The sequence below is a fragment of the Myotis lucifugus genome, unplaced genomic scaffold, assembly GCF_000147115.1.
Source record: "Myotis lucifugus unplaced genomic scaffold, Myoluc2.0 scaffold_190, whole genome shotgun sequence".
NCBI lineage: Eukaryota > Metazoa > Chordata > Mammalia > Chiroptera > Vespertilionidae > Myotis > Myotis lucifugus.
This window is the reverse complement of record NW_005871238.1, coordinates 367067-377901: the sequence shown is the minus strand read 5'-3', so window position 1 is coordinate 377901 and position 10835 is coordinate 367067. Positions and strand designations below refer to the sequence as shown.

General features: G+C 47.2%; 1 protein-coding gene and 3 non-coding genes across 4 annotated transcripts; 1 reads left to right on the top strand and 3 right to left on the bottom strand.

Annotated features, from left to right (window-relative positions):
- Nucleotides 1-1582: 1582 nt before the first annotated feature.
- TRNAK-CUU lies at nt 1583-1655 on the bottom strand. The gene has a single exon. It is a non-coding gene; the product is annotated as a tRNA-Lys (tRNA).
- A 1595-nt stretch (nt 1656-3250) lies between these two features.
- TRNAG-UCC lies at nt 3251-3322 on the bottom strand. Its single transcript has one exon. It is a non-coding gene; the product is annotated as a tRNA-Gly (tRNA).
- A 1447-nt stretch (nt 3323-4769) lies between these two features.
- Nucleotides 4770-4841, bottom strand: TRNAE-CUC. The gene has a single exon. It is a non-coding gene; the product is annotated as a tRNA-Glu (tRNA).
- Nucleotides 4842-6778: 1937 nt separating this feature from the next.
- Nucleotides 6779-8899, top strand: SURF6 (surfeit 6). Its single transcript, XM_014462744.1, is given in 4 exon segments — nt 6779-7094; nt 7097-7213; nt 7216-7364; nt 8627-8899. Coding segments are annotated over 4 exon segments (855 nt in total).
- Nucleotides 8900-10835: the final 1936 nt, after the last annotated feature.

The window sequence follows — 10835 nt, the reverse complement described above, 5'->3', positions numbered from 1 at the left end:
GGGCTCGCGGCTCTATTTATGGGCGGTAAAGCCGCCGTTGTCATCGATCTGCTCAGTCAATCCGCGGCCCTCGGTTTGCTCCAGGAGCCTCACGAGCTTCCTCTGACGTTCCGCCATGAAGTCCCTCGTCAGTGCCTATGTCTTGCCTCTCACAGTGCGTCTAAGTACAAAGGCTTCACTGTCTTCACCGTTCCCCTGCAGGCGCCGCGCTCGGGGCTCGGGGCGAGCCGATGCGCCCGGGAGGCGGGGCGGGTCAGGGCTCCGGGGCGGTTTGCAGCGCGTCCTCCCGGCTGCGCGGGCCCGGGATGCGCGTCCCTACCGCGGGGGCCGCGAGCGCCCCGCCCTCCTACCGGGTCGGAGGAGCAAACGTGTTGCTGTCTCTAAGCATTTAAAAGAGGGGCGCTGTGGTTCAGTAGTTGAACTTCGACCTCTGAACCAGGAGGTCACGATTCGATCCTCGGTTGGGGCATATGCCCAGGAAGGGGCCTCATTCCCAGTGCGGGGCGTGCAGGAGGCAGCCGATCGATGATTCTCATCATTGATGTTTCTGTCTTTTCTCTCCCTCTCCCTTCCTCTCTGAAGTCGATAAAAAAAATTTTTTTTTTTAATTTTTTAATCAATAAAAGAGGAATATTGTCTTTCGGAATCGAGAGCATCAACCATCAACGTACATGATCACGCTCTTCATGGTTTGTTTGCTTGTTTATAATGTCTCACCAAAAAAAAAATGAATTTCTCTAAAGATTACAGCTTATTTTTCCATTTAAACTTTAAAATTATGTTGTCCAGTTTGAATTAAAAAACCTTTTTGATATTTTAATGAAAACTATGTTACACTCAGACAGCAAGTTAAAGAGAGGTGCTATCTGTATGACGTTGAGTCTCCTACCCCAAAACATGGTTTAGCTTGGTTGCTAGGAAGCTGCCCCAATGCAGTGACTGCCAACCTTGAGCATTTCTCCGAATCACCTGGCGAGCTTGTCACAGGTGGTTGGGCCCACGCAGAGTTCCGGAAACCTCGGATCTAATGGGGCTTGAGAATTTGCATTTCTCAGTGTCCAGGCGATGCTGCTCTTTGTCTTGGCACCACGCTGAGAATAACTGGTAGCCTATTGATCCTCTTGGAGATGGTTAGCGGGATAAAAAAAAGAGAGATGAAAGCATATTTACCAAAAAAAAAAAAAAAAGTAGGACTGGTAAATGAGTTAAAAACCGGCCAAACTTGGCTCCCGCTCACCAGCTTAACCTACACCTCCCATCCCAACAAGGACGAGATTTCCCGGGAACAAATGTAAAGCAAACGTCTCCGGGCTCTGGCGGCAGAGCAACGTTCTCCGGTGTATCAATAACTAACCCAATACCCGTAGGCTCAGCGCTCCCGCAAGGCCGCCGGTGTCCAGCTCGTCAGGCAACCCCAGCCAGCTCCCCACGCTCCCTCTCCCTGCCCTGGTCCTGGCTCCGCCCTCTCCTTCCTAGCTCCACTTCCCCCTTTTTCTTCTTCTTCTTTTTTTTTTTTTTTTTGCTAAATTTGGGATGAATAGAGAGTTCAATTTTAAAAAATTCAATGGGGGAAAAAAGAGTGCGCCCAACGTGGGGCTCGAACCCACGACCCTGAGATTAAGAGTCTCATGCTCTACCGACTGAGCTAGCCGGGCACTTCCGGGAGCAGGCTGGTAAAAGTTTAGATTAGTTTCATTCCAGAGATCAGACGTCTAATGATGTAGCAATCTGAAAGAAATCTCAGGTCCTGAATTGTGTGGATCCAACAGAAACTCAGGGCCGAGGAACCCGAAGCTTCGAGAGAATGACGGGGGGCTGCGCAGGACCAGGTGAGCTTGCCGAGGAAGGAATCACGGGTCCTGAAACCTCAATGTTTCTGCAAATTCCCTTTGGACCGAGTCACTTTGAGAATCCGGCTTTTGGGACCGACTTCTGAGGCTGAGAAGCGCCGACAAGCCGCAGGGGTCGGAGCGGCGCGGGGACTGGTGCTCCGGACCTTGGGGCTGCCGCCCCTGCTGCCTTCTCCCCTAACTTGACAACCGGGAGGCCGAGTGGGGGCTTCGCGCATCACTGGGGAAATAGGTCCAATTCGCTGCTCATCTAGGGCACGAGTTTGGTTTTAATACTAAAATCTTGTGTGTCCTGAGTAAAAGACCACACTCCTTGCGTGCATAGCTCTCCCCGAGATTACGCGGACGGGGATCGGGGCCGTCAGGAGGTTTCACTCCTCTCCAAACCCTGGAAGGGGAGTTGAGCTCCCGATTCCCCGGCGAAGGGAGCCTCCCTCTGCGCCTGCGTCACAGTCCAGAGCTCTGCACCCGGCCTGAGGCTACTCGCCAGGCTGGTGGGGTTCACCTGGTGGGGGTGGGGTAGAGGGGGGCAGCGGAGTGAGTTGAGTGGGAGACAATCATTCACCGTCATAGGCTGCAGCTCTGCGACACCGCCGCGAGCAGATTATAAACTCGTTTAACTTTTAAAAGGCTAAGGAAGTTCAGACGCCAAGGCCAACTACGATGACCGGCCTCCTCGGATTCCAGCAGAGGTCGCTGCAGCCGCAGCGCCGAGTACCATCCACCGCTCAGGCCTGCCCCCTGCGGAGCAGCCCGGCGTCTTTTGAGATCGGAAACCACCTCTGCTGCTTGTTCTATTTGCCTCGTCCCGGTAACGCGCCTAAGTCAGAATCCCAAGCAAATCCTTCCACTCCGTAACCTCCAAGCCGTCCATCTGAATGTGATTTTGAGCCCCCGAATCCCGCGCTGTCTGCACAGCATCACCCCCTCTGCTGGGCGGCGCGCCCCGGTCCCGACTTGAGCTCTGAGTGGCGTTCCCAGTCGCCCCTCCTCCGGTCATGCTCTCTTTCCCCAAAGGTGCGAGGGCGGCCCGAAGGATTTTCCCATTTACATATCCAGCTTAGAAACTGGAATCGAGGTTGCTGTCCCGGAATGGTGGGACCGCAGAGAAGCGAGCTGGTGACTGCGGGAGGCGGGAGGGCTACCCAGCCCTTCACTTTTCGTGGCTCCCGAACCGCTGCAAGTAACTGGGCGCGCTCTCCATCCCCAACGCCGGCGCTTGAGCTGACTTCCTTATTCTCACCCCTCAGTAAATCAGACCACCTCGGAGAATCGGGAAAAACAAATCTGACCAGTCTCTATTTCAGAATTTTCCCTAAGCCTCCACCACCCAGCACACCCCTTCCGCAAATAAACAGAAATAAAAAAGTAAATTGTGTATCTGAGAAAAGAAAACCGAATGCGTTGGCCGGGAATCGAACCCGGGTCAACTGCTTGGAAGGCAGCTATGCTCACCACTATACCACCAACGCAACCTGAAAGCAGCGTGGTTCTGAATCTACTTTCCTATGAAGAGTCCCATGCCAAGCTTCGGTTCCCACCATTTCCCTGCTATTTTGAGATTTATATTAAGGAGAAAGAAGAAAAGCTCTCTAGAATTTCTCCTATGATGATATTGAAAATTCTAGTAGTATTTTTTATTATTTCACGTGTTTAAGGAAAGCCACTTTTAGTTCATCTAGAGTTAAGGCACTTTATTGGGAGTTATCTCTGTATACATATGGTTGCACATTTGAGAGTGTTTCCTTAAGGCAAATGCATAAAGGTAAAATTGCAATTAAAAACATATGTACATGTTAAATATTCAGTATTCAGTGAATACATCGGTCAACTGGATGTCGTCATTCTTTTCATCTTTAGAAAGCGCAGGGTAAACATATGGAGTCTCATTGTAATTTGCGTTTAATCTATTACTACTGAGGTTGATCATTTTCCATAAATAACAGTTATCTGTTCATTTTTAGACTTGCAAAGTTATATGCTTTGTCTATTTTTTCTATTGTGTGTTTATATTATATATTACTTACTTATGCCAGTTTATCGGTTGTCTTTTAATTATTTATAGGACTTTCTGATGGGCAGAAGTTTTCTTTTTTATGTAGTGTAATATGTCAGTTTTATCCTTTACTATTTGTCTAATTCAATATTAAGATAATTACCCACTAATATACTTTTCCTAGCTCTTAATTGTTTCAGTTCTTGCATTTAATTATTTAATCCATTTAATAGATGGTATAAGGTGATACTTCTATGAATTTATCCTAAGTAAATATCTAAGGATATACACAAAGATATATCTATACAGATGTTACTTGTAATACCCAAAAATAAAAATTAAAAAATGAGAGGGAGGACTAAAAGTTTGACTGATGAAAACACATGAATTGTTATTTTATGTTTTGTTTTTTAATTATATTTACATTGTGTGTTGCTGGTGAAAGCGTAAATTGCAGCATTTGAACTCCTGGACATTTATTCCACACCCGTGTAAAATGACATGTCCAAGATTATTTATGGCAGTATTGTTTGCAATAATAAAGGTTTAAAAATAGTAAGTGTCCAACAATAGGAAGTTTGTTCAATTAATGGTGGAATATCAATCAAATGGGATCCTATGTGCCATGGGATGAGGAGGTTCTTCATGTCTAATCTGGAACTATTTCCAAAATAAACTGTTAAGTGAAAAGGAAACGTGCAGAAAGGCGTGAATAGATTGCTGTCATTTATGCAAGAAGGGGAACATATTTAAATATGTGTGTATGTATGTATGTATGTACATGCATATACTTGCATTTGCATAAAATATTTTCATTATAATTATGAAACTTTCAGCTTTGGGTGGATGGAAGAAGTGACTGGAAGAAACAATGTCAATCATTAAAAAGGATTCTATAAAAGTAGCAGGAATAAAAGAGCAAGTTCCCTGACCGGGAATCGAACCCGGGCCGCGGCGGTGAGAGCGCCGAATCCTAACCACTAGACCACCAGGGACTGCGGTGTTAGCTCCCGGTAATCAATCTATAGTTCAAAATTGTATCCATTGTGTCAACTAGTTAGATATTTCAGACGTTTTTCAATATTGGCCTTTCCCGACGACGAAATTACTTATTATTTCTCTTTTGAAATAGAAAACCCGTGAGAGAACTGCCAAGCCTGGCTCCCGGAGCTGAAGGAGGCTGCAGTACACACCGTCACAGTCCCCAGAGCAGAGACAATCCATGGACACAATGGGGCGGGGAGGGCCGGGGGCGCGGGCGGGCAGGAAGAGGCCAATGGGGCGGGGCGGGGGGAGAGGAAGGGGACATATGTAATACTTTCAACAATAAAGAATTATTAATTTTAAAAAAAAAGTTCAGCGGAGAGAGACTAAGAAAGGCAGATCTCAGCTTCCCATAGTTCCAGTGATGCCCTGAATTGTAATCAGCAGGAAAGTGAAGGTCTCCAGCTGGGGCTTTGCCCATTGACCGGACCTTTACCTGGGGGTGTAGAAAGGTCCCCGCGCAGGGGACGCTGGGAGACCCAGGTCCTTCAGCAGCTCTTCCAACTACTGTGAACTGAGACCCGTCAACGGAAGAAACATCCAGACCTGTAAAGAATGCATTTGAGCCAAACTGTCGACAATTGCCGGGTAGCAGAATCTCAACGGACTGAGAGAATGCTCCGAGAAGGGCACTTTGGAAGCTTATTTTATACACTGAGTGGCCAGGTTATTATGATGACCCCATCACTACTTCATTGACACTTCCAAAAATACTGAATATTGAAAACTTCCTAAGCAAATACTCTCAAGATTTTATTATTATTAATTTGCATAACTAATTCACTTCATTGCACTGATGGGGTGGTCATAATAATCTGGCCACTCAGTGTATATTACAATCAAAAGAGAAGGCGCAAGCGGTTCCGGGAAATTCATTGGCGCTAGATTAGGGAGGCGGAGAAAGCAACGTGGGGAAACCGCTGGGATTGGATAAAAAGTAAAATGATGGACATCCACAGACCAACTCTGTTGGCCAAAGAGAATATTACCGACGAGTCACTCATCCAATGGCTGCTTGGAGGTCACCAGGATCTGAGCATAACGCACGGGTGGGAGACTAAGAGAAGGGCTTTGGAGCTTTACATTTTTTAAAGAAGAATAATAAAGAGAGGGAGTGAGGGGAAAGAAAAGAAAATTGGGGTACATGTAGGCATGTAGTCTAGGGACTGAAGGAAATTTAAAAACCAAATCCATGGATGTATGCAAATTAACTTGAAAGGAGAGAGAAAAGAAAGCAAATGTGAACTAAACGGGGCCACATGCCAACCTGACGAGCTCCGGGGAGGCCTGTGCAGTGGCCTTGAGAGCTCCGAGACCTACAGTAATCACAAAGGATGGTCTGAAATTACAACTTTCTAGCCAAAGCGGTTTACGGCAGGTAATCATGTCTTAGGCGAGCATCTTCCCTGACAAAAGTCATTCTGTATCTTGACTAGGCCTGTCTTTTGCATCTACGGTAACATGCCTGTGGCATGTCAGGGTAACTCCGCTTTTTCCAGACCCCTCAGGGCACAACCACTGCACCAGGGCGGAGGCATAAATCCTCTCTTTGTTATTGTTATCATATTAATTGTTGACTATTAACTATCCTGTGCCCACCTATGTAGAAGAAGTATAAGTCTATCATTTTACTTTTTTGTTGTTTTTATTTATTTTTTCGTTAATCCTCACCCAAGGATATTTTTCCATTGATTTTTCAATAGAGTGGTAGGGATGGGTAGAGACAGAGAGAAAGAGAAAAACAGGGGTGTGGGAGACACATTGATTGCTTGCCTCCTGGACCAGGGCCGGGGATGGAGCCTGCCATGGGCCTCTGACGCTGTGGCCCAGCCCTCCTTCCCCTGAGCAGGAAGCCGAGTGAGCCCACCAGGCCCCGGAGCCTCCGGCCATGGCTTCTCTGCTCTCCGAAGGTCCACCTGCAGGGCCTCGCCAGAAAAATCTGCTCCCAGCCCAGCCCAGAGCCGCAGAAGCTGAACTTGGCTGGCAAATTCCTTGCCTGGCCCTGGATGCTGTGCAGGAACGGATGCATGAGAAGATACAGGAGAACTGGAGGCAGGGTAGCACTGAAAAGCTGTCTGCTTCCACATTGGAGAAAAGAGGGCTGCAGGAGCAGGAGCGGGGACGGGAAGAGGAAGGAAAGGAGCTGAGAGCGAAGGAGAAAGCCGCAGAAGCCGCAGAAGCCGAAGGAGAAGCCACAGAGGCCCAGCCACCGTTGAGGCGCCCGGGGAGAAGGCGGGACAGCCGGAGCCGCCCTTCAGGAAGGTGGAGGTGAGCGGGGAGTACCTGGACGGCAAGGCCCCACGCAGGAAGTTGCAGCTACAGAAACTGAAGGGAACTTGACTCCAGGGATGGGGAAGAGCCACCAGCAGCTGCTGGGGCGCTGCAGGCCTGCAAAGCTGGCTGGAGGAGCTGGAGGAGCTGGAAGCAGGAGGCAGGGAAGCCCGAGAGCTGAGAACAAGACTCAGGGGAAGCAGGTGCCGTGCAAGGCCAGGGTGTGAGGATCTACGAGGACTGACCACACAAGGAGCACCTGCTGCAGGAGGCCCCGAAGGGCAAGAAGTGGTGGCGCAGGGGACCCCCCCACACACACACACACAGGACAGGTCTGGAGGGGTCTCCTCAGGCCGGCCTCCTGTGTGGGTTCTTGACTCCATGTGGAAAGATGGCACAGCGGGAGTCCAGGTGGTCTTGAGAGTGTGTTCATTAAAGCTGGGGACAGTGACACAAGGAGGACTAAGGGGAGCAGCAGCAACAGGGGAGCCTAGGTGATCTCTGCTAGAAACCTTACAGGGACGAAGTCCACCGAGGAAGGGCTTTTAGCTCACTGGGGAGGCAGAGAGAAAGGGGCCTTGAGACAGGATCAGGGGGGTAGCTGCTGCTGCCCACGGCTTCCCTGGGTGCAAGTCTTGTGGGACGCTGAGAGTTTAGGAAGAAATAAGTATTTCATGCCCAGGAAGCGGCCAGAGCATGCCCACCTTGGGTCTTTTTTTTTTTTAATATATTTTATTGATTTTTTACAGAGAGGAAGGGAGAGAGATAGAGAGTTAGAAACATCGATGAGAGAGAAACATCGATCAGCTGCCTCCTGCACATCTCCCACTGGGGATGTGCCCGCAACCCAGGTACATGCCCTTGACCAGAATCGAACTTGGGATCCTTCAGTCCGCAGGCCGACGCTCTATCCACTGAGCCAAACCGATTTCGGCCACCTTGGATCTTTGTCCTGAGGGCTTTTTATCTTTTTTTTTTCTTTTTCTTTTTTCTGTGAATGAGCATCTTAAGGGAAGTTTTCAGCAAACTATTCATCAGCTTTCCAGGTGCATTTGTAATATGCTGATGCATCAAAACAAGTGCACAGGGGAGTTTCCAATTATTCTTTGGTCTGCTTTACTGTTTTACTTTTTATCTTGGGTCTGTCTGGCTCTAGTGGATTTTCGTTTGGTTTTTTAATTTGTTTCCCCACTTCATCTGTCCTTGGGTTTAGCACCAACGGCACTAATTGGGTCTTTGTTCTCTATTTCCCAGACCAGGGTGATTTAAGCTGTGTTCTCTGGTTAGGGAGGAGAGGTATAAACTATTTGCTTTCAAGTGCCCTTGGTTGGGGAAGATAAGGTCTTGCGATTCACAAGCTGGCTGTACGTTTTTTAAATTGCCTCGCCTTGTTTAATTTTCTTGCCTCAGTTTCCCTATTCCACTTGCCCAGGAATTTTCCTAGCTTCTTACTATCCTGCCGCAGGAAAAGCACACAGCCCGTGTGGTGAAGATGCAGCAGCAGCAAGACCAGCGGCACCAGAACCTGCCTAAGAAGACGATGGCCAAGTCCGAGTGGCACCTGGAAAAGGCCGGCAGGAAGGGCTGGATCCTGCCCAGGGCCTGGCCTGCTGTGAGGCCGGCCACTGGGTATCCTTTCCCACTTGTGGCTGCACTGACAGTGGAGGCTCAAGAGAATCTCCAATCCTATGATGCTGGACAGTCCCCAGTCTGTGTAGACTCAGGCTCCTCCGTGTAAAGTGCACACGGGGCGCAGGTCATGTGCGAAAAAGAGAACGTTGTTGAGAATAGAGGTCCGGATCCTCAGACCTAGGGAAGGGGTGAACCAGATCCTGGCTCCAGCTTCCTTTTGTGAGGCCAGAAAGCCCCCAAAAGGTTGCAGGGTGAGGGACGAGGGAGCCGTGTGGAGGGCATGGGAACTCGAGGGGGCACTTCACTGGCCCCTGCTCCCCCTTCATGTTCAAGGAGCAGGAAGGGAATGGCCTTGGTGACTGCCCATGTCAGTCCAACTCCCAAACTGAAGATGGAATTGAGGGCTCCGGTCACTGGGAGAAGGGGGCAACTTCAGGCATGACTGCACTGGAATTATTCTAAGGTTATTTGTAAGAAGGGTAAAAGTTAGAATTTAAGTTAACATGCACATTAAGAAATCTAAGGTAACCACTAAAAGATAGAAAGAGTGTATACTAAACTAAGAGGAAGGAAAACATGGAATGAGGTGGGATGATGTCAACCTGGAAGGCAGGAGAGACAATAAAACCAAGAACTAAGTGAGGTGAATGGAAGATAGAGCGTTAAGTGGTAGAATTAAACCCAAGCCTATAGGCGATCAAATGAATGCAACTTGACAAAACTCAGGTGGATTTTATAGTATGTGGATTGTATTTCAATAAAGCTGTTAATAAAAATATAAGGCTGAAAACTCCCCCAAATTTGGCAGAGGGATAAACCTACAGACTGAAGAACATGAGCAAACCCCAAAGAGGATAAATGCAAAAATATTCATGCCAAGGCACATCATTGTCAAACTGCTAAAAGCTAAAAACGAAGGAAAAAAAATCTTGAAAACAGTGAAAAATGACACATACTGAATGACAGCAATTTTTTTGTTAGAAACCATGGAAACCAGAAGAAGTGGCACAAACATTTTTTAAGTGCTGAAAGAAAAGACTGTCATTCCAGATTCCTATATCCAGTAAAAATATCCTTCAAGAATAAAGAAAATACATTGTCTCAATGTGCCAAGGTTATAGGTTCAATCCCCGCCCCAGCCGGGGTACATACAGGAGACAACTAATCGATGTGTCTCTCTCACATTGGTCTTTCTCTTTCTCTCCCCGCCTCTCTCTCTCTCTCTCTCTCTCTCTCTCTCTCTCTAAAGAAGAAGAAGAAAAAGAATCCTTCGCTGAGGATTAACAAAAAATAAAAAACACAAAATTTCTGTCAAACATCAAAATCAAGACATTTCTCAAAATAAAACATGATTGTGATACCAAAAAAATGAAATTAGTGAGGGGAAAATCCTGGAAAGATTTTTGTAGATACAGACAAAATTATTCTAAAAGTTATATGGGAAGGCAAAGGAACTAGAATAGCTAAAACAAATTTTGAAAAAGAAGTGGGAGGAATCAGCTTTCCCATTTTACTTAAGACTTTACCCAAGATTTACTAAAAGGCTATAGCAGTCAAAGTGCTAGGGTATTGGCAGAAGGATAAATACACAGATCTATGAAACAGGATGGAGGACACGATAGTAGACCCATACAAATACCCCCAATTGACTTTTTTGTTTTTACAAAGGTACAAAAGCAATTATATAAAGAATAGGATTTTTTAAAATGTTTTTTTATTAATTTTACAGAAAGGGAAGGAGAGGAATAGAGAGTTAGAAACATTGATCAGCTGCCTCCTACATGCCCCCTACTGGGGATCAAGCCCACAACCAAGGTACTTGCCCTTGACCAAAATCAAACTTGGGACCCTTCAGTCTGCAGGCCGACAGTCTATCCACTGAGCCAAACCGGTTAGGGCAAGAACAAATAGCTTTTTAAATATACATTGCTCATTGGACACAAGACACTGGGGGGTAGGGGAGGCCGGGGGGAAGGTCAAGGGGGAAAAAAAAGGAGACATATGTAATACTCTTTGTAATACTTTAAGCAATAAAACAAAAT